We start from the raw sequence: 23,432 nt of genomic DNA, 5'->3' as shown, positions 1-23,432 counted from the left end.
GTCCACAATAAACTTGAATATATGCAGAAACGTACCACCAACAACGATAGCCATAGATTGATCCCTTATTTTTTCACGATTGCACTTTTACACCAAAAACCGAATATTTAGAGTCGTTTTGCAGGAGCAGCTGAACAAGGCTGAAACGTTATTTTGACATGTATACGCTGTACACAACGACAATTATATGTTTTAAACCTCCCCCTGCAGCTTTAACATAGAGGTAAAGTTGGTTTCATACTCGGACATTCAGACATTCTCCTTAATATAATTTCAGAAAAGTATTCTTTGCTAATTCTAAATAGGCAAATCATATTAGCAGCAAATGGCTATCAAAGTACAGCAGTGGTCACAGTGTATTCGATAGGGTTAATGTTGTTTAGAAGTCATACTTGTATGCTAATTCCGATCGAATATTCAAAGTAACACGGTAAACAATATAGAGACTGCTAAATGAACAAAGGTGTGAATATAAAACCAACTTTACCTCTATAGTTTTAACCTAGAGATCTAAGCTGAGGTTTAGTTTAGTTTCTTTGGAGTCAAATGGGTACTTTACAAAGATTTCATTGTATTATAAAGTGTAAAATTTGTGTAGATTTTGATGTAATCACACGAGTAAATGAATGAATTTCACCACAACATTATCTCTTGTATTTATGGTTATGTAACAATATAATTTATAGTTGTGGTTATTTTATAATTATTGTAAATGCTGGTTGGTTAAAAGCAACTTTTAAAGCAAACAGCTAAATACAAAATCATATATTTAAACTGTATTTAAAATTTTTTAGCATTCACGCACACATTTTAATCACGTACATCTCTAGATTTTAAAAACAAGACATATTTACCAGAAAACATATCATCCATAGATTAAATTTTACAGTTTTAATCTCGCCTGTGTTCTAAGATTTTGCTCTTTTATCATTCCTACTCTATATAGTCTCAACATTTGAAGTGGATCAAAACGTTTGATTAAAGTTGCTCTAAAGCTTTTAAATGACACCCATTCTTGTCTTAGGACCATTTTTAAAATTGTCTTTTGATCTACTTTAGATGTGGACATCCGTCAGCCCCACTCCCACCTCAAAACAACAACCAGATTAACAAAAGGGAAATATGTTGTTTACAATATTTTATAATTTATACAGTGATATAAAGAAAAATCTGAGATCCTTTCTGTTAAAAAAACCCTAAAACAATGGAAAATTGTCATATTTAATTTGTTTATTGAATATGAAACATTAATTTAAACCTGACTTCATCTAATCATATTTTAGAATAAAAAACTAATGTAAAATCTACTGTCAAGTGCAAATATTTAAATTTCACAATGCTCAATTTGCATAAAAATAACACTTTATTAATGCGTAAAATGAACATTTTAGAAATATAACCTACCGTGAAAGTATGGTGATATTTATCATGCAATTTATTTAAATTATATTCCATGATCAGGTGAATTGGGTTGGCTAAATTGTCTGTAGTGTATGAGTGTGTGTATGATTGAGTGTATGGATGTTTCCCAGACATGGGTTGCGGCTGGAAGGGCATCCGCTGCGTAAAAAAACGTGCTGGATAAGTTGGCGGTTCAGTCCGCTGTGGTGACCCCGGATTAATAAAGGGACTAAGCCGACAAGAAAATGAATGAAAAAAAGTATAAAGTGTTTTCTTATATATGTATGTAAAATAGGCTTATATATGTAATATATAGTAATATATTAAATATTGTAAAATATGTAATATATTAACATAATCTCTAAAAAATATATTAATTGCAAGAATAAAAAACAATTTTTTTTAAATAGGGTAAGTGTTTGATTAACCATTGCTAATGGTGTACATATATTTTGCAGCCAGTTTAGATGTCATTTCGTCCTCTCCGAGTATATAGTAATGTTTTCTCTGGGTATCGCAGCTGTGCATGTGCTGTCAGCTGTGAAACCAGGTGGAAAGTAGTCTTTAATAAAAGAGTAATGCAATAACGCATACAAGCTTTGGAAAGCAAATGCAAAAGTTGAATCCTGGAAATTTTAGGAGACTTAGAAACCCGGACGGGTCTAATTTTTTTAAGTCCCAAAAATTCACGTCTCTGTAGGTTTAAAGAGCACATGAAACTGGTTGACGAGAGAAGATTTTCCACTACTTAATTGTGGATGTTTGGTATATATTCATTCATTCATTTTCATGTCGGCTTAGTCCCTTTATTAATCCGGGGTCGCCACAGCAGAATGAACCGCCAACTTATACAGCAAGTTTTTACGCAGCGTATGCCCTTCCAGCCACAACCCATCTCTGGGAAACATCCACACACACATTCACACACACACTCGTATACTAAGGACAATTTAGCCTACCCAATTCACCTGTACCGCATGTCTTTTGACTGTGGGGGAAACCGGAGCACCCGGAGGAAACCCACGCGAACACAGAACATGCAAACTCCACACAGAAACGCCAACTGAGCCGAGGCTCGAACCAGCGACCCAGCAACCTTTTTGCTGTGAGGCGACAGCACTACCTACTGCGCCACTGCTACGCCCATATATATATATATATATATATATATATATATATATATATATATATATATATATATATATATATATATATATATATATATATATATATATATATATATATATATATAAATGTATGTGTGTGTGTGTGTGTGTGTATGTATGTATGTATGTGTATATATATATATATATATGTATTTTATGTATATTTTTTTTTTCGAATGTTGCAGGATTTGTGACCCATTGGATTAAAGATGAAGAGAGCAGCACAAGCATCAGACGAGCCTCTGAAGAAGAGGAAGACGGCTCGTGAGGAATCGTCCGATGAAGATGAGGAGTCTTCTCAAAGAACCACCAGTCAGGGTTAGACCGGGGTTTCCTCTTATAATTACAACCTTTAAACTAATCTGTATACTTTGGTGTGGCACTCAATTCTCTGAGCACAAAGAGTTCCTTTGTATAATTAGCACTGCTTGTCTGTATTGCCTTTTCTTGTTGAATTGCTCCTCAATTGGACTAAAGCATCTGCTAAATGACTCAATGTAAATGCAAGTTTCTAAAAGGTCATGTTTATTTTCCAGACTCGAGTCAGAGTGAATCTCTCAGTGATGTTGAGGATCATAAACCCAGTTTCTCCAGGCCATCTGATTCCCAAAATTCTCAAGGCAGCATGGCCCATAATGAAGCCTCTAACAAATTTGCGATGTACAATAATGTCTCTCAGAAACTCATGGTAAATAACAGCTGAATAAAAAAAAAATTGTTCTTGTCAGCTTGTTAAACACATTTTAATAATACATTCTTCCCTTTACTTTAGGCCAAAATGGGTTTCCGAGAAGGCGAGGGTTTGGGAAAGTATGGTCAGGGCCGGAAGGAGATTGTGGAAGCGTCGACTCAGCGTGGGCGCCGGGGTTTGGGTCTGATGCTGAAGGGCTTTCAGGGTGACCTAAATGTAGACTGGGAAGATGAGCCGGAGGTAACATTGGTGGAATTGTTCTGCACTGTAGAGAAAGAATCCATTATTGCTTTCTCATGCATCATGTTTTCTCTTAGCCGAGTGCTATAGAACAGGTGTCGTGGTTTCCAGAAAGTTCTCCAGAGATCCCAGATTCGGATGAGCTGAGGGATTGGATGACCATTGGAGAGGTATTGCAATGAACTCAAACTCTTAGGCCACTATCATACACCCGACGCAATGAGGTGCAAGAAGTGTTTGGCTCGATTTGTTGCTATTTTCCAAACAATGCAACCGTAATTTGCACTACGTTGTTTATATAGTAAATCACCATATGGGGCATGAGAACGACACGTGTGATATAACTCTGTTTTTTGACCACACTTCGTTATTATTATTCGTTTATTCATTTGCTGGAAATTAGAACTGAATTTAGAAATAGTTTTAAAAGAAATCTTTGCGCTCAACAAACGAAATTAAATATGTGGGCTAATGGATGTCTTCAGTGGAGTACAACACCGTTAGCTTATTCAAGAAAGTAAACCAGTAAAGGAAAAAGTTTATCCTAGCGCAGATTGTTTGTTTAATCTTGTTTGTTTAAAATTGTTTGTTTTCTCGCTAGTGAAGCGTTAATTTTTTCCATTCAGTTTTTTCACTTACAAAGTTCACAGTGTTAATAGCAAATGCACCTTGGTGTGACACAACTGACTCTTAAAAGAAATGGTACATGAGACTCTGATTGGGTTAATGCACGTTATGCTTAAAACACACCCAGAACTCATTAAGAGAATAAGCACAACCTTGTTAGACCATGTGCTGCAGCATAATAGTAAAAGTGGATTCAGACACGCCCTCAATGCATTTGCGCTATGTGCTTTAGACTTTGCGCCTAGACCGTCAAAATAGAGCCCACTGATTTTTAAAGGTGAAAATTCATAACCATTAAAATGTTAATGGTTTAGTTCACTTAAAAATATAAACTTACTATTTACTCGCCCTCAAGTGGTTCTTAAACGTTGAGTCTTTCTTCTTCTGTTGAATTCAGATTTGAATAATTTGTTTCGTACACAGTATTATGCACTCAAAAAAAGATATTAGCTGTTTGTTCAAACTAATTACTTAAAATGAGCTGAAACAACACAATTCTTGAGTTTTTTTGGGGAGGAAACTTAATTGTTTTATGTTCAATCAACTTAAATTTCTTAAAAAAAAACCTAAATTAAATAATTCCGTCACTTCAAATCGATTGTGTGGAACCCAGCCTTTTCTACAGTGTATGATTGAAATACTTATACAACCTTAAAAGCAAAGATAAATCTAAAACAAACATGGTATTAATAGGAATCTTAATTTATGGGGTAGAATAAAAAATAAAAACACAGACAATCAATTTTAGATATATAAACAGTGCTTCTCACAGGTTTGAAATATACTTGTGGTGGTGACTGGATTGAAGTACATCTTTTACCCAAAGCACATAAATGGTTAACCACATGCGACTAATGTATTATGTATAAATAATGTAATTTTTTATTTATTTTAACACTAATTTATACAGTTTTTTTCAAAGGGTTAAAGTAACAAAAAAAAGACTGTTGAAATAATAATATAAAAAAAGAAATCCACTATATTTCTTGTTTTTATGCTATTCAGGAGGTATGTGCACCCACATGTACACCCACATCTGCTGCTGACATTTTGAACAGGATAGCCAAAGCATTTTAGATAAACAGTTGAAGTCAGAATTATTAGCCCCCCTTTGATTTTTTTTTCTTTTTTAAATATTTCACAAATTGTGTTAAACAGAGAAAGGATATTTTCACAGTATGTCTGATAATATTTTTCCTTCTGTAGAAAGTCTTATTTGTTTTATTTCAGTTAGAATAAAAGCAGTTTTTACTTTTTTTTTAAACATTTAAGGGCAACATTATTAGCCCCTTTAAGCAATTTATTTTGATAGTCTACAAAACAAACCATCATTATACAATAATTTGCCTAATTACCCTAACCTGCCTAGTTAACCTAATTACCCTAGTTAAGCCTTTAAATGTCACTTTACGCTGTATAGAAGTGTCTTGAAAAATATCTTGTCAAATATTATTTACTGTCATCATGACAAAGATAAAGCAAATCAGTTATTAGAGATGAGTTATTAAAACTATTATGTTTAGAAATGTGTTGAAAAAAAATCTGCTCTCCGTTAAACAGAAATTAGGGAAAAAATAAATTGGGGCCTAACAATTTAGGGGGCTAATAATACTGGCTTCAACTGTATATAAAATATTTAATATATTAACAGCAAATTCATAAAATATACAGCAAATGAGAAACAAATGACATAAAAAAGGAAAAAAGTATAAGTACAAGAATATAAAGTGTAGATTTAAATAAGGCAAATGAGTTGATTAACCATTACTAATGGTGTACAAATGTTTTGCAGCCAGTTGAGATGTCATTTTGTCCTCTCCAAGTATAGTTTTCTGAGTCATTTAGATGAAAGAGTAAATTATTTTTATGTTTCTCTTGTGGCTGTGCGTGTACTGTCAGCTGCAAAGCCAAGCAAAAGTAGGCTTAAATAAAAAGATAATGCAAAAATGCACACATTTAACGACATCGAAAGCAAAAGCCGAATCATTTTAGACATTTTAGGAGATTTAGAAACCCAGATCAGATGCATTTTTAAGTCCTAAAAAGGCACGTCTCTGTGGGACTCTGCAGAGCATATGAGATTGTCTTTGGGAGCGTTAGCAGTTCTCATGCGCTCAGAACCAACAGTAGAAAATGGCTAAGCAAGAGAGGATTATCCACTGGTTAACCGATCATTGACGTTTGGTTAATGGACGGAAAAAATGTCACCTTAGATATATTTGGTCGGCCTTTAATATATGTGGGCAGCCCGCCCATGTAAAGTCTATGTGTGGTAAGCACTGATAAATATAATAGCTATAAAAACTAAGACGAAATATAAACTATTTAAAACTTTAGATATGAAGAATATAGCTGTAGAAAATATAACAAAATACAAATATACAAACACAGTCAGAAAACATCGAAATGTCTCTAATAAAGTACCTAGTGCATAGAGAGGAAAGAGTGTATCCTACAGGTGGTTTGTCAAGCCCACTCACCTGCATGGAGAACACTACACTCAGAACTACACAATATGTGACCAGGGTGTGTGTAAATGAACACAAAAGAAGTTATTTGGAATAAAGTTGAAAATCTGTAACCATTGACTTCCACAATAGGAAAGACAAACGCTTTGGAAGTCAGTGGTTGCAGGTTTCCAGCTTTTTTCAAAATACCTCATTGTTCAACAGAAGAAAGAAAGTCAAATGATGTAAGTAAATGATGTCTGAATTATCACTTTTGGGTGAACTTTCCCTTTAAGTGTGTTACATATTAATCATCATAATACTGATAAGCTGCTGAATATGAATTTAAAATACAAATATCTGTAGAGTTATGAACGTCACTGTCCCTTTTGAACAGTTAACACACTCATGCTTAATTAAACAATTTTCTCACTGAACAGTAATGTACAATTGTACATTTAAAAGAAAAAAGGTTGGGGAAATGTTAATTATCTTTTGTTTCAGTTGCTTTTATGTAAAATAATAGAATGCTGTAATGGAATTTGCACGTGCAGATGTTTTAGCCCAACATTGAGTCTATTCATTTACTTATGCAAATGTGTGTAAAAATATATTTGATCATTGCATGACAGGCAAATCACTTGGCAGTAAAAGTCTTTCCGATTGTAATTCTGAAATGTTTATATAATTTATTTACAATTCAGTTTGTAAAGTAATATTTACAGTATTTTAATAGACATATTATATAGACATATTATATAGAAAAAAAACATGCTTTGTTGACCAAACAATAATTAGATTTGCATTGTAAACCTTAAATACAAGTTAAAAAGCTAATTTATTTTTATGTGATGTGTTAAGATTTTAGTTACTATCAAAATCATTCTGCATAAATTCTCAGATTGATTGATTGATTGATTTATTTATTTATTTTTTTTTATAAATTTTTTTTATTTTTACAAAATTTTGCATAGAAATAGCAATAAAACATCCAAAGATGTCTGTCTGTATGTCTAATATGTATGCTTCATTTTATAGAAAAAATTAAAAATTGACGATGAAATCGAGTTTTGCTCAGAGAATCTGCTGCATCTCCTTCTCCGCTGTAAAGTGAGTATGTCAAACATATCTTAGGATTTTGAATTATATTTTGAGATAATATTTTCAGTTTTTTATTTTTATTTTGGATGGACAGTAAAGCCTTTTTATTTGGATTTCTTTTCAGACTGTGTTTGATGACTTGGAAGGTGAGGAGATGAGGCGAGCGCGCACTCGATCAAACCCGTATGAAACCATCCGAGGGGCTTTTTTTCTTAACAGGTGTGTGTGTGTTTGTGTTTGGCGTGTCCACCGCCACGCACTGTTTAATTCTAATTTTCTGATTCTCGATTTGATTCGGTGTTTATAGATTCAATGCAAATGCTTCTGATATTTCCAAAAGCATCAGCAAACGCTTTATTTCGGGTGTATGAGTACATTAAAACACATCGCTGTTTTCAGATGCATAGGAAAAATGTAAATAATATGAAATACTGCAGACAAAAACAGCAATGAGACCCTCATATCAGGGTTCCCACATGTCATGGAATATCGTGAAATGTTAAAAGGCAAAAAGTCAGGGAATTGAATAATATTTTTAAACTAATCATGTTATTAAGGATTTTTTTTGTTTGGCACTTTAAATGTTAGTTTCAGTTTTATCAAAATGTAACATTTGTCTTTATTCTGTAACACTTTACAATAAGGTTGTATGAGTTCATGTATTTACTAACAGGAACAAACAAACAATAAATTTACTACAGTATTTATTCAGCTTTGTTAACTTTAGTTAATGAAAACAATGTTGTTTAATGTTGTCTCAGGTTAACCCACAGTGCATTAACCAATGAATTTGTATTTTAATAATGCATTAGTAAATGTTGAACTATAGTTATTTATTGAATGCTGTACAAGTTCATTATTAGTTCCTATTGGTAAGTACATTCATTAATGAAACTGTTTTTAAAGTGTTTCACACTATTTGCCTATTGTTATAACTAGGTTATCTTTTTTCTTCTGGAAGTCACGTAAGTCAAATGCAGTCACCAAATTCAGTTAATTAAGGGCTTACTCAAACTATGATATCCGAACTGTGCCCAGATGCATTTTCTGGTTCGTTTGGCTAGTGTGAGTGCTCCGAATCGGGCTCAGGCACGGTTCAGTTGGATGCAATGTGACTGCAGGGCGTGAGGGGAGAGTTCATGACAACTGTGCCTAGTGAGAGTTTCATAGGGCTATGAAAAACATGTTAGGAAAATTTCTTAAGCCACAAAATAACCAGTTCAAAAGACTGGGTGTTATTGGTGCTTTGGTTTCTTTTACTTTCTCTTTAAAATCTGAGGATTAATTATCTGTTGTTGCTCTCAAAATTACTATTAAATTAATAAAAAAAATTATATTCAACCTCAAACAAGTTTAATATTATGCAAAGCACAACAGCATGCTGTTTTTGGTATAGTAGGCTACGTAATCTCATCTTTTTAATCAATGAAAGTCAGGAAATTTTACATTATATTTATATAGAAAGAAATACACAGATTCTAAACAGATCAGTTAAGTTCTACATATCTTACTAAAGCTGTGAGACATGTTCAGGGGAGGTTTTTTATAGCGCTTTTTACACAAAATGCTCTTTCAAAGTGCTTTAGATAAACAAGATTAAAAGAATCACACTTTAGGCAAGGCAAGTTTATTTTAATAGCACATTTCACATACAGTGGCAATTCAAAGTGCTTTACATAAACAGGAATGAATTAAACAGTAAAAGTATAAATAAAATAAAAAACAAATAATATAAAAACGGCGTAAAGACAGTTTATCCATATTCCAAAACACCAGTGTATAAATTTTTTTTCATTTTACTCTGGGACTTCCCGATTCTGGTGATCACCCCTCCTCTGTGGACTTTTTTGGAACCTATTAATATATTGGACGTCTCCAACAGATTTGATTTTTCACTTCAAATCAAAAAGTCAAGCTTTAAAGCTCCAATTACGTGCCCCCAATTTCAGCTTGCTTCTGGAAGTGAATCGCAAGGCCCCTGATTTCTACCCCCTCCAGGGAGTAGGTCACTTTAGCTAGCCAAACATAATGAAATGTGTTGATCATACATCTTTAAACACAAGACATTAAATGAAGGAATCAAAATGAATAAAACCAGATTAAAAGCAAGTTTAAAACAATAATAGTGCGTTTCAGCCAAGAGCCGTGAATGTTCTGATTAAAAATAGCAGTAGGAACGGTGTATTATCACACTTCTGTTTGCTTGACCCTAAAGGCTGATTTATACTTCTGCATCAAGCGCATGCATATGGTCCGACGCAGCCTTTCGTGCGGTCGCATACCCGTCGTCATGGCTGACGCTGAAAATTTAACTACACGTTGCAACAACCCACCTCTGAATGAGCAAGTTTTAGCTGCTTTCACATTAAGGTAGCGTTCAGAAAAAACTAAACCAGAAGAAACTTGACAAAGAGGAACATAAAAACCTAATGCCAGCTAGCATTTCAGAGGTGTTATTGTAGAGCAACACACACAGCACGCAGAAGTATAAATGCACGACTATGCTCAGGGCAGGCACCGTGGGTAACGCCGATAACTTGACACAAAGGCATAAATCAGCCTTAACACCCATAATGCACAATACAAGTGTGTGTCATCTTCTTCCTCCTCAGAGCTGCTATGAAGATGGCGAACATGGATCATGTTTTTGACTATATGTTCACCAACCCAAAAGACTCTCAAGGGGTGAGATGGCAGTTAATGACATCAGAGGAATTATATGCTGTGAATATGTTTTTGAATTATATGTGTAATATATATATATATGTGTGTGCGTGTGTGTGTGTGTGTGTGTGTGTGTGTGTGTGTGTGTGTGTGTGTGTGTGTAGAAAGTCCTGACCCGTGATAAGGAGGGTGAATTGCTGTATTTCGGAGACGTTTGCGCAGGACCGGGAGGATTCTCGGAGTATGTGTTGTGGCGACGGCGCTGGCATGCTAAAGGTTTTGGGATGACACTTAAAGGAGCAAATGATTTCAAGCTGGAAGATTTCTATGCTGCACCTAGTGAGCTCTTTGAGGCCTATTACGGTATGGATGCACATATAGCATGTTTTAGTAATTTAAACATGAATTAAACAAGATTTCTTTGAGTATACACAGCTGGCTACATTTTATTAAATTTTTTCATGCTCACAAGGGTTGCATTTTTTCCCTAAATATATTGAAATATTCATATTGTTGAAATACAATGTAAATGACTGTTTTCTGTTTCAATGTAATTTAAAGGGAGCATATTATGCAAAAAGCACTTTTATAAAGGGTTTAAACACAGTTGTGTGGCAACAGTCTGTGAAAATATCCAGCTTCTAATGGTCAATATCTATTAATAATTTTTTTACAATCACATTTGATAAAAACTTTCTGCAGAAACATTTTGATTGGCATTCTCCCTTTGTACATGTCATCTGAGGGAGAAAGCCCCGCCCATTGGTGATGATCTCTCCCTCATTAGCATAAACAGCCCTAAGTGACAAGCAGCCGCCAGCTAGTTTTGAATCTGTTGTTAAAGTGTCACACAGTCTCTTTTGAAATGAACGCTGGGAGCCATTTGAATTTAAAGTGACAGTCACCAAAACGGCACAGTTAGGATTAGGGAAAGTGATATATTATACAAAAAGTGAAACTTGTATAATGCCCAAATATATGTACAAAAAGAGAAATATTCACAATAATAGGAATAATATAATACGGTAGTAAATTCAAACAAAGTATCAAACAAAAATTTGGTTACCTCAAGAGTAAGGGGATGATAGTGAAGCCAAACAAAAGAAAGAAATATAACAAAACAATTCTAACTCATGAATTACCCCTTACCTCGCTAAAATATATAAAAAGAAAAGTCTTCAGCGCCGTGCGCCGTATTCTTCCCTATACAGAACTGTAGAATAAAATAAATACAAAAATGGCATTCACCTCTTACCTGATGTCTTTAACAATACATTTTCTACGTGTTTGTAAAATGGACGTCGTACGACATCTTCCCTATCCACCTTACTCTGAGAAAAAAAGCGAACTTGAAGTATAAATCTCAATATTGTCTGGAAAGAGCTGGGCCAAAATCAATCGAAATAAAGATGTACAAAAATCACAAAGTATCTCAAAATGGGCAAAAGTTACGCAAAATAATTTTACCCAAACCAAAGTTAAGCAAAAACAACGAAAAAGTAAATCATGTCTGCAAAATACACAAAAAACAAGATCAATGGGAAAAGCGCTCCCCTCCACTCTTCCTGGAGTCCTTTTATTATGACTGCGCCACGTCGCCCCCCTGTTCTTAGACTGGCCTCCTGACCAATCAGCTGTTGCGAAGGCGAGCCTAAAAGAAATGACAGGCTTGGAGAAAGCGAGAGGGAGAGAGTGAACGGGAGGCAAAGATACAACAAATCAACAGCTACAACCCTAACGGGACCTAAAAGGGTCAGTTTCAAAGTGTTATAAAACATTATTTGTGTTATTTTTAGATAAAACTTCAAATACACACTCAAGGGACATCAGACTTATTTTACATTTTGTTAAAAGGGGCATAATAGGTATTGAATAACAAATGTAGCTTATTTTTGTAATGAAATCTGAATTTTTAGTCAAAATTCTTAAGATATTCTGGTTCGCTAACTCAGTAGTTCCAAAAGTGGGGGTCGCGGTACAATGTTGGGCGGTCGCTTGGTGATTTCCAAAAATATCATATATGTTATTAAACTATTAGAATTACCATACTTTATTTAATACCTACAGAAGATAAAAATAAGTATTTATCAGTTTCATAAAATAACATGCAAATAAAAAGCCATCAGCCTTTCAATCCTTTTTTTTTATTCCGACCGCTGGGGTTAACAACACGGCAATAGTGTTAGTTTTCCCAGTGCTGGGTTGCAGCTGGAAGGGCATCCACTGTGTAAAACATATGCTGGATTAGTTGGTGGTTCATTCTGTTGTGGCGACCCCTGATAAATAAAGGGACTGGAAAATGAATGAATGAAGCTGAAGGAAAATGTATGAATGAATGTACAGTGTTAGTTGCAGCAGATTGGTTTTACGGCACTCACGTACATTAAAAATAAAGGCCACGACTGAACGTAGAGGATGATGTCTAAAGTTAAGCCAAGAATAGTCTTGTGCTGAAAACATTGTCCAGCTTTCTCATTAAGTGAGGTTAATATTCATTAAAACAAATAAATAATGACCATAAAAATATATACAGTTGTTGCACTTTTCTTGTGCTGTCAGTAAGCTCGTTTACATAGTTCCTATAGGTGTGTGCACTGTTGGGTGTAATGGTTGTATGTTTATAACCACTTATAAGCATAGTGGGGGTCGCAAGTCACTGGAATCATTATTTTGGGGGTCACAAGCTGGAAAGTTTGGGAACCCCTGAGCTAATTAATGGCACTCAAAAACCTATTATTATTATTATTATTATCATCAGAAAATGAATTGCATTTATTACCGATGCATTCAGTTGTTCAAAAGTAAAGAAATGTGTTACAATTGTGATGGTTTAAATATATATTGTTTCTTAAAGGTTAATATTAATCAAAGAATCCCTAAAAAAGGATATAATTTAATATAAAAATTATTAAACTTGCTTTCTACAATGATCATAAGAAACATCATTATCTAAATATAGATTATATAGTTTATTATGCATATTAGAAAGTTTTCTTTTTTGTCTTTTTGGATTTTGTGACACCTTTGAACTAATAAACTAATGCTAAAATCAGCCTTCGTATCACAAAAATGAACTGCTTTTTAAAATCCTTAAGAACAGACAATTACAGTTATATCAACAAATTTCTTTTATTTAATTGAAATTTAAAATATGTATTATATAAATACAGCCTTGGTGAGCTTTTGAGACTTCTTTTGGTCTTAAATTCATAAAATATTCCTTATTATAATGTATTCAGTACATAATATATTCCTTTTTTTGACTGTCTTATTGCGGGGTGTTTTAGGTGAGGGTGGGATCGATGGCGATGGTGACATCACACGGCCCGAGAACATCAGTGCGTTTCGTAATTTTGTCTTGGACAGCACTGAGGGCAGGGGCCTGCACTTCTTAATGGCGGATGGGGTGAGACATGCTGTTCTGTGATTGGTGCAAATGTAAATATTGCTTTGTGTGATTGGTGGCTGAATATTCTGATGGTGTGTTGCTCCTCAGGGCTTTTCTGTGGAGGGACAAGAAAACCTTCAGGAGATTCTGAGCAAGCAACTGCTCCTGTGTCAATTTCTTACCGCCCTGTCTGTCGTCAGACCAGGTGATGTGTGTGTGCGCTTTTGTTTTTGTGTGTGCATATATATATAAATATATAATATATATATAAATATATATATATAAATTAAGTAGTTTTAAAATTTAATCACTCCCTTATAAGGTAATAAAATACCCTAATTGTTGTTTTATCGAAATGAATATTATTATATTTCAAAAAGCAGAGAATAGTGTGTCCTGAGATTCCAGAAGCATTGACTGCATGATGAAGCCTATTAAAATGCAACCTGAATCAACTTTTTAAGGCGCTATCACTAAGGATGTGACGAGATCTCAGGCTACGAGATCTCGCGAGGAGAAATTGCTATGAGATTTCTCGTTGAGGTGAAAAGTTCACTCGTGAGTTGTGATCTGATGTTATGATGGGGCGTGAGGGTGAATTTAGCACTGAAATGCTAAATAATAGTACTTTGTACACACCTAGCAACCTGGGCTACCTCGGTGGTGTGCGTCACTCGTTTGCTTGGGCGGGTGTGACCTAACAATTTTTTTCACTGGAGTTCAAAGGTTGCCTCATCCCAAATCAGAGGCTGCTACAAACGCTGCTACACAAATTAGCAACAGCTTATAACCATGCGATGGAATAGCAGTTTATGTATGCAGAAAGTCATGATCGTTGTAAACCCTAAATGGAATTAGAGTATTGTAGAGTATGTAGAGTATTCCTATTTTATTTGAATTATTGAAGTCAAGTGCAGTACAAACATGTAAACCATTTAATCAAACTATTCCAGTCTTGTAAGACTTTTAGCCACATTTTGGCAACAGGAAAAGGCATACACACACAACTGTTTGACACTTTTGCCTGCACCTATCGAGTCAGTAAAGTACCACAGACACATGTCCTCTGAATGCGCACACAAACGGTGAACTACTGGAGACACACTCGTCGTCATCATCATCACCAAACACACATTAAAAAGTTTTAAATTTAAAAAAAAAATTATATTCAATTTGTGGAAAGAAGTTCGATTTCTCATTATACAGGGGAGAAGCCAGTCAGTAGAGTTTCTAGCTAAATATTTAGCAGTGTTTGCATGTCCTTTATAGCATAGAATTGATAAAAGAAATAAAACCATTCCATTACAAGTTGATTAAAAAGCACCTAAATTGTTTTGCATTTTGTGATTATTTTTTTATTTTTATTTATTTATTTATTTACTTTTTTGTCCCAGTTGAATAAAAATCTATTTTACAATAATATTTAAAATTATATATAAACATTATTTTCCATTCATATACAGTATCAGCAAAATAATTAGCAGTGTTTGTATGTACTTTACTGCATAGAATTCATAAAAAATAGAAGTAAAATACTTTTTAAAAAAGTTATTTTTAAAAAAAGTACCTAAATAGTTTTGCATTTTGTGATTTTTTTTTTGTTTGTTTATTTATTTATTTACTATTTTACAATAGTCTTACAATAATATTTAAAATTATATATAAACATTATTTTCCATTCATATATTAGCAAAATATTTAGCAGTGTTTGCATGTCCTTAACTGCATAGAATTTATTAAAATATAAGTAAAATAACTTTTTTAAAAAATTTATTTTTAAAAAAGCATCTAAATAGTTTTGCATTTTGTGTTTTTTTTTTCAGTTGAGTAAAAGATTATTTTCCTTTCATATATTTCATCATTAAAGATCTCTTAAAAATTGGGTAAAAATCTCGTCTCGTTCTCATGAGTAAAAGATTATTTTCCTTTCATATATTTCATCATTAAAGATCTCTTAAAAATTGGGTAAAAATCTCGTCTCGTTCTCATGAGCCCAATCTCATGTACACACAAGCAACAGGCAAGTGTGCCATTTTTTTGCCACAAAGTTTGTATTTTATTTTGTTTTCAGTATTTACACATTGCAATGCAGCTTTTTACAATCATGCAGAATTTGTAACAAGCAGAACATTGCTGCATTTACTAAATATACAAATTATAAGGATGTACAGCGGGGAAAATAAGTATTAAACACATCACCATTTTTCTCAGAATACATATTTCAAAAGCTGCTGTTGACCTTGTGCTGTCGGTAACAACCAAAATAATTCATATAAGCAAAGAAAACAAATCTAATTAGTTTACAAATTAAGTTATGCTTAGTAAAATGAAATGACGCAGGAAAAAAGTATTAAACACATGACGAAAGGGAGGTGTAAAAAGGCAGTAAAAGCCCAGTCAGCAGCTGAAATCTGTAGTTCTTCAGCAACTTTCAGGAATTTGTCAGTGTAAATTAATATTAGCTGCTTCAGTCCAACATCTACATTAGCAGGAAGATGAAGATGAAACCAGGGTGGAAATTTTTAAAAACATATGCTGGATAAGTTGGTGGTTCAGTCCGCTGTGGTGACCGCTGATGAATGAAGGGACTAAGCCGAAAGTAAAATGAATGAATGAATATTGTATGCAGCTTATTTTGAGTCTTTGTCTCATTACATTCACAAAGCAACTCTTTGCAAATTGACCCTTTCTGCAAATTCCGTATTTGTAAGGTTTGATTTTGTCATTTTTTCCCTCCTGCTGTGTTGATAGATGTGAAACTGGACTTAATGGGTAATTCATTTTGGACTGTTACCATTAGAGATAATCAGTTTTGTTCTGCAGATGCTTGAATGGAGGTCTGTGTTTTTTGGGCACTCTTCTATGTTCTTTTTGTCTGTGATTTGGGCCATTTTCCTATTGGAAGATGAATTGTCTTTCTAGTTAAAGTGCTCTTGGGTGTGCTTTTTTTTTCGGCGCGGTCTATTTCTTTTCCTCTTTCATGAGTTTTGGTGTCCCTGACGTAGAAAAGCAACATTAAAGCCTGATCACGCTTCACTCTAGGGATGGTCTGCATCAACAGCACATCCTCCATCTTTGTCATGAAGCCCTGTTACTTCTTTTTGGGTTACTGCTAGGTTTTGTGGTTTCCTCCAGTCCCAGACATTGGCTTTTTTGGAGGACAGCCAGTTCTTTAACAGCGCTTCCAAACAATCTCATCTCTTTAATGATGTCTTTGAGGATTATTTAATGCGTATTCTTGCTTTGATTATATTGTAAAGTCTTGTCTCAGATCTGTTTGGATTGTATCTTGGGATGCGCCCAGACAGGAGTCTATTCATTCTGAAATCATGTAATCAGGGAGATAATTACGTGATGAGAAAAGGGCTAATTTTAGGTGGAGCAAATCAACGGGAGGCTTATTTGAAAACTTTTCTAGAATGTATGTTTTATCCCTCCTGAATTAAATTTTTATTAAGCATTTGATTTTCTGTGAGCATTTATTACAGTTTCTCTTACTCTTTCAATCTGGTTTTATTACTCTACTTTGAATGCTAAAATATACAGTGGAGATCCTCGCCTGATTTTTCATTTTGCCATGTTGAAGGGTAGTGATGGGTCGTTCTTGAACAATTTGCTCATTTTAAACTAATTCAATTCATTTAATCTTTACTTCTATAGCGCTTTTACAATGTTGATTGTGTCAAAGCAGCTTAACATAGAAGATTATAGTAAATTGCAACTGTTCAGTCCAGTTTTCCGTGCTAAAGTTCAGTATAGTTCTGTGCAGTGTGGTTTAATTTTTACTGCTAAAAGTCCAAACACTGAAGAGCAAATCCATCAATGCGCAGCTCCACAAGTCCCAAACCAAATAAGCCAGTGGCGAGGAACAAACTTCACCAATTGACAATAGTGAAGGGAAAAAAAAACCTTGAGAGAAACCAGGCTCAGTTGGGCACGACCATTTCTCCTCTGGCCAAACTTCTTGTGCAGAGCTGCAGTCAAGTCGCTGGAGGCTGGACGTCCATCGTGGAGAAGGTGCAGGTGTAATTAGATCACCAGCAGGTGTTCAGGCTGGCCCATGAATCAATGCAGCGACTCGTCTGTTACTGTGGTCTTTTAGGAATCAGTCTCATGCTCTCCACTCCTTCATGACCGCCACAGCATCTGCTCACGGTACGGCCTGATCCAGGATTATGGAGACCTCGGGATAAAAAAGAAAATCTTCTATGTGACTCTAGAACAATGATTCCTTTCAGAAAGTGATTCATTCATTCACGCATGCGCACATTTGTGCAGGAGGAAGAGAAGATTAGTTCCCTTTTCGAGTCCTCTATTGGGGGTTTTGAGTCATTTTGTTTGTCAAGTGAGTGACAGAAGCCAATCATATGCAGTCAGAGCCAGAAAAAGATTAGATCCTTTCATCTCTCGAGTCCTTGTTTTGCGTCATTCTTTCATCACGGAAAAGACAGAAGCCAATCATATGCATTTAGAGGCGGAAAAAGATTTGATTCATCCATTTCTTGACTTCTAGATTTTGAGTCATCTCTCTTTACATGCTGTCACGTGCTAAACTAACGACTCAAACACCGGAAGACTAAAAAGATAAACTAATTATGGGTCTTTCCAGATCATACTGTGTGCATTGGTTAAACGTTTATCAGACTGTCTGTGTCACTTGAACAAACAATTTAAGATGTGTCAGAAGAAGTAAGCTGACCTAGACATAGACAAAACACCAAGTAAACAATGAAGATATACCTAATTATTTTCTCTTTCTTATAACATTCTAGTTATGACTTGTTTGTAGTGTGATCAACATTTAGGGCTAGTTGTGGATAAGTTTTAAGCATCACATAATATTTCAATTTAATTTGTTCATCTTGATGAGCGAGACTCAAAGGTCAGAGTCATTACAATGATGTAACAAAGACAACAGTATAACAAAACCCAAAGCTAGTTTGCAATGAAATGTTCTAAGCTAATTTATTATAAGAAAAAAAAGAAAAGAAAAAGTCTTTTGCATTCACTCCCAATCTAAAGTGATAAAAATCAAAACTTACAAGTGCTCATTTCCACTCTGTGTCTAGACAGTAGTGTTTCTCTGTGTTGCAGCATTTAGGTCATGTGATATTTTCACTGTCCTCATATTCCCTGGGGAATTCAGAAGCTCTTGATTGGGGAGCTTAGAATGAGATACAAACTGTGTTATAGCATACAAACAGAGATAAAAGGTAAGACAGATTTTGTAGGTAAAAATACAAAAAACACACACTCTATTGACCTTATTCTAAAATGCGGAAGTGCACCTGTTTTCGCGATTGTCTTAGAACTTCTGATTTAGTCGCCTATGGGAGAAATGACTAGGAATATTAAACGGCAGAAAATGGTCAAACTACTTGCTCTACAAACAAATGTTTGCATGACTATACAGACCAAGTAGAACAATATAATAAGAAAATATCAAATTGCAACATCAAGCAGCGTAATGAGCAGTTTTTAACGTCAAAAAATGAATGGAAGTGAATGAGACCGGAAGTCTCAAGCCAAAAAGATTCAAATGGCACTGCTCGCTCGTCGGCGGTGAATAAGGTGAATAACAGACAACAAAGGAAGAAGGAATGCAAGAGACTAAGCTTTCCTTGGCATCCTTTTAAAATTAGCGACAAACTTGATTGACAGCGAAGTGTTCATTTCATTGTGAGAACAGTGCATCCGGAAAGTATTCATAGCGCTTCACTTTTTCCACTTTTTTTTTGTTACAGCCTTATTTCAAAATTGATCAAATTTATTTATTTCCTCAAAATTCTCCACACAATACCCCGAATTGACAAAGTGAAAAAAGATTGGTGGAAATTGTTGCAAATTTATTAAAAAGAAAAAATCTTAAAAATCACATGTACAGAAGTATTCACAGCCTTTGCTCAATTCTTTGTTGATGCACCTTTGGCAGTAATTACAGCCTCAAGTCTTTTTAAATATGATGCCACAAGCTTACTACACTTGTCTTTGGGAATGTTTGCCCAGTCCTCTTTGCAGTACCTCTCAAGCTCTATCAGGTTGGATGGGAAGCGACGGTGTACAGCCATTTTTAGATCTCTCCAGAGATGTTCAATAGGATTTAGGTCTGGGCTCTGGCTGGGCCACTCAAGGACATTCACTGTGTTGTTGTGAAGCCACTCCATTGATATTTTGGGGGTGTTGTTTGGGTCATTGTCCTGCTGGAAGACGAACCGTCGCCCCAGTCTGAGGTCAAGAACACTCTGAAGCAGGTTTTCATTCAGGATGTCTCTGTGCATATTATATTATATCATATCTTGACTCTTTATATATTAGTTAAGGCCACATAATATAAAGTGAGGCCAAAAAAGAAACTATTGTAATATTCCTAATAATATTAGACTGTTCCCTAATTTCATCTCCGCTGTACCAACTGGATTTGCTTTTCACTGCAGCTCATTATTCAACTTCAAAAAAGTATATCAGGGCTATTAGGCGTATATGCAAATGACCATTATTAAATAGCGTTGGTTGACTGAGATAAATGGACCAATTGAGTAGGCAAATGATTATTGTTATACTACTTTGCTGCCATAAGTCAACACAAATGGTTTGTGTTTTACAGGAGGCCATTTTTTGTGCAAGACGTTTGACTTGTTCACTCCGTTCAGCGTGGGCTTGATTTATCTGCTGTACCTCTGCTTCGAGAGGGTCTCGCTCTTCAAACCCGTCACCAGCCGGCCTGCCAATTCAGAGAGGTGTGTGTTCGTTCTCCAGTACTTACTGTAGGTAGAGAGAGACCTTTCTTGACATCAAGACTTGTGTGCACTTGGCTCTCTCTGTTCAGCACTTCAATATATGCTTTTTTCTTCTTCAATAGGCAGAAACTGGCTTTAACTTTAAGGCTAGTCATTGGTTTTTGATTTACCTCAAAAAGTCAAAAGTTGATAATAAGAGTTGGAATAATTAAGTTTTTTGTTTTTTACAAAAATGTTTTTGAAAGTCTCATACTCACCAAGGCTGCACGTATACAGTAGTCAACATTCAAAGGGAATCCAAAATGTTTTTCAAAATTGTTCTAGTACAAGAATTGGGTGTTTCAATTAATTTCATCTTTATTTCGATAGCGCTTTTACAATGTTGATTGCGTCAAAGCAGCTTAACATAGAAGTTCTAGTTAATCGAAACTGCTTCAGTTCAGTTTTCGGAGTTGAAGTTCAGTTTAGTTCAGTGTGTTTTTTTTTAAAAGTTCAAACACTGAAGAGCAAATCCATTGATGCACAGCTCCACAAGTCCCAAACCATGCAAGCCAGTGGCAAGGAACAAACTTCACCAATTGACGAAAGTGAAGGAAAAAACCTTGAGAGAAACCAGGCTCACTTGTGCACGACCATTTCTCCTCTGGCCAAACTTCTTGTGCAAGTAGAGAGATACGGCCTGTCCCAGCGTTATGGAGACCTCTAAAAGTTTTCAATGGATGGCATCAACTTTTCACAGGACTAGGATCACACACAAGCGCTTCTAAATAGTTGGGGTTGTTCAATAGTTTTAGGGATTGTTCAGTTGTTTTGGGGGTTGTTCATTAGTTTATGGGGGTTGTTCAACAGTTTTAGGGCAAGTTTGATGAAAGTTAATAATCCACTTTAAAAGTTGACTACTGTATCCGGTGAACACAGTAATATATTGTGAACATTTTTTACAATGTTAAATTACTTTCTGTTTATATAGATAAAAAAAAAGACAGCTGTATATTCTGGCAAATTTTTCAGTGTCATATGATCCTTCAGAATTTGTTCATATATGCTTATATGGAACTCTGTTCTCAGTTATTAATAATGATGATGATAATAATAATAATAATAATAAGAAGAAATAATAATAATGATAATTATCATCAATGTTGAAAATATACATTTTCATAATTAATATGTTTTATATCTTAATATTTTTGTTAAAACTAAAATATTTTTTCAGGCTGTCTTTATGAAAAAATATAAATTTATTAATATTATAAATGTAAAATTAATATCTTTTCTGTTTCTTGATAAATTTCATTTCCCTCGACTGGCTCCCTGTTAAGTTTACAATTGATTTTAAACTTTTTATGTTTTTTTTTAATGTCATCAATGGCCTTGCTTCTATTTATTTATGCAAAATTTTGCACGTGCACAAACCCTGCAGAGCTTTGCAATCTGTTGACCAACTTCTGCTTGAAGTCCCTCGGTCAAGATACAAGCAGTGCGGTGACCGCAGGTCCTAAACTCTGGAATACCCTTCCTACTGAGCTTCGTTTAATCACCGACCTGCCACTTTTTTAAGCCAAGCTTAAGACCCACTTGTTTAAATTGACTTTTAATGCATAGCACTGACACTTTTTATGTTTTAATGTTTGTTGGATTTTATTGGTATTTTTTTTTTATATTGTTTTGCATCGTCTCCTTTTCTGTTATATTGTATAATTTGCTTTTACTTGTTTAAAGCACTTTGGTCAACCGTGGTTGCTGTAAAGTGCTTCATAAATAAAAGTTGATTGATTGATTGATTGATTGATTGATTGAATTCACACAAAAAAGCAGCAAAATTTGTTTTGAACATTAATTACAACAAAATACTGAAATGATTCTAGGTGGATCAAGTTACTCTAAAGACTGGAGGTAATAAATTGTAAGCTAAAATATATTAAAATCTAAGACATTTCATTTGTGATAATATTGACATCAGGACATTTAAAAAATGTCAAAAATCATTTTTTGTAATTCTTAACTTATTTTTTGGATTGATTGCAACAATATGTTGCTTGGATTTTTAATTTATAATTTAAGAATAAAATCATCTTATAATAATTTAGACATTTTTGTAGCACTGTAAATGCTGGTTTCACACAAATCCTTCATGTGTCTTCAACACAAATCAATTAAGTTGACTTCATTGTTTTTACAAATTTAAGTGTATTAAACATAACACAATTAAGTTGTGCCAAAAAAACTTAGGAATTGTGTTGTTTCAACTCATTTTAAATAGTAAAAAAAGTTTATAAAAACATTTTAAATAGTTTGAACAAACAGCAAAAGCCGTGTTTGACTGAATTTTAAAGTTACTTCAATTTAGTTAACTGTGCTGAAGAATGATTTTAATCTTTGAAAAAGTACTCCCCTCTATGATAGCAACTGATTTTTTTTATATTTCATGCAGGTACGTGGTGTGCAAGGGTTTAAAACCAGGCACGGATGCCGTCAGAGAATACATGTTCACCATCAACCTGAAGCTGAATCAGTTCAGACACTCAGACAGAGACGTTATTGAAGTCGTCCCTCTGGACATCATTAAAGGAGACACTGACTTCTTCCAATACATGATCGGCTCCAATGAAAGGTATCATCAGCGCTTTCTGATCCTCTTTCTGTCTCTCTCTCCATGCATTCATTCATGCTTAGGTTTGTTTACTGAACTCTGATCCCCTGTCTTGCAGCTATTGTGCGGTTCAGATCAAAGCTCTGGCGAAGATCCACGCGTACGTCAGAGATACGTGAGTCACACATTCTTCCTCTGGTGTGTTTCAGAGCGTTCATTTCAAACTCTCTTTCATTTGAATGCGCGCACGTGTGTGTGGGTCTATAAAGGCATTACTGATGAGGCTGTGTTATTCTAGGACGCTGTTTGAGGCCAGGCAAGCAGACATACGCAAAGAATGCTTGAAATTGTGGGGGGTGAGTCTTAAAATATTTATT

The 23,432-nt window shown here is 34.6% G+C and overlaps 1 protein-coding gene and 1 long non-coding RNA gene across 4 annotated transcripts in view; both read left to right on the top strand.

Moving 5' to 3' along the window:
• cmtr1 (cap methyltransferase 1) overlaps positions 1-23,432 on the top strand; it is a 59,631-nt gene that overhangs the window by 25,077 nt on the left and 11,122 nt on the right. For all 3 annotated transcript variants that reach the window (XM_087305357.1, NM_200133.1, XM_087305356.1), the window contains 14 exon segments: positions 2,753-2,885; positions 3,104-3,255; positions 3,340-3,498; positions 3,576-3,668; positions 7,611-7,682; positions 7,798-7,892; positions 10,286-10,358; positions 10,502-10,700; positions 13,625-13,743; positions 13,834-13,930; positions 20,330-20,462; positions 22,897-23,076; positions 23,174-23,230; positions 23,354-23,411. In XM_087305357.1, coding sequence (XP_087161483.1) covers positions 2,777-2,885; positions 3,104-3,255; positions 3,340-3,498; positions 3,576-3,668; positions 7,611-7,682; positions 7,798-7,892; positions 10,286-10,358; positions 10,502-10,700; positions 13,625-13,743; positions 13,834-13,930; positions 20,330-20,462; positions 22,897-23,076; positions 23,174-23,230; positions 23,354-23,411 — 1,596 coding nt within the window. In that variant the 5' untranslated portion in view covers positions 2,753-2,776.
• On the top strand, positions 15,428-17,185 carry LOC147831335 (uncharacterized). Its single transcript, XR_015523837.1, has 2 exons — positions 15,428-15,634; positions 15,718-17,185. It is a non-coding gene; the product is annotated as an uncharacterized LOC147831335 (long non-coding RNA).

Source organism: Danio rerio, chromosome 23, assembly GCF_052040795.2.
Source record: "Danio rerio strain M-AB ecotype USA chromosome 23, GRCz13ab, whole genome shotgun sequence".
In the NCBI taxonomy this organism is placed as follows: domain Eukaryota; kingdom Metazoa; phylum Chordata; class Actinopteri; order Cypriniformes; family Danionidae; genus Danio; species Danio rerio.
This window is presented reverse-complemented; position numbering and strand designations above follow the sequence as displayed.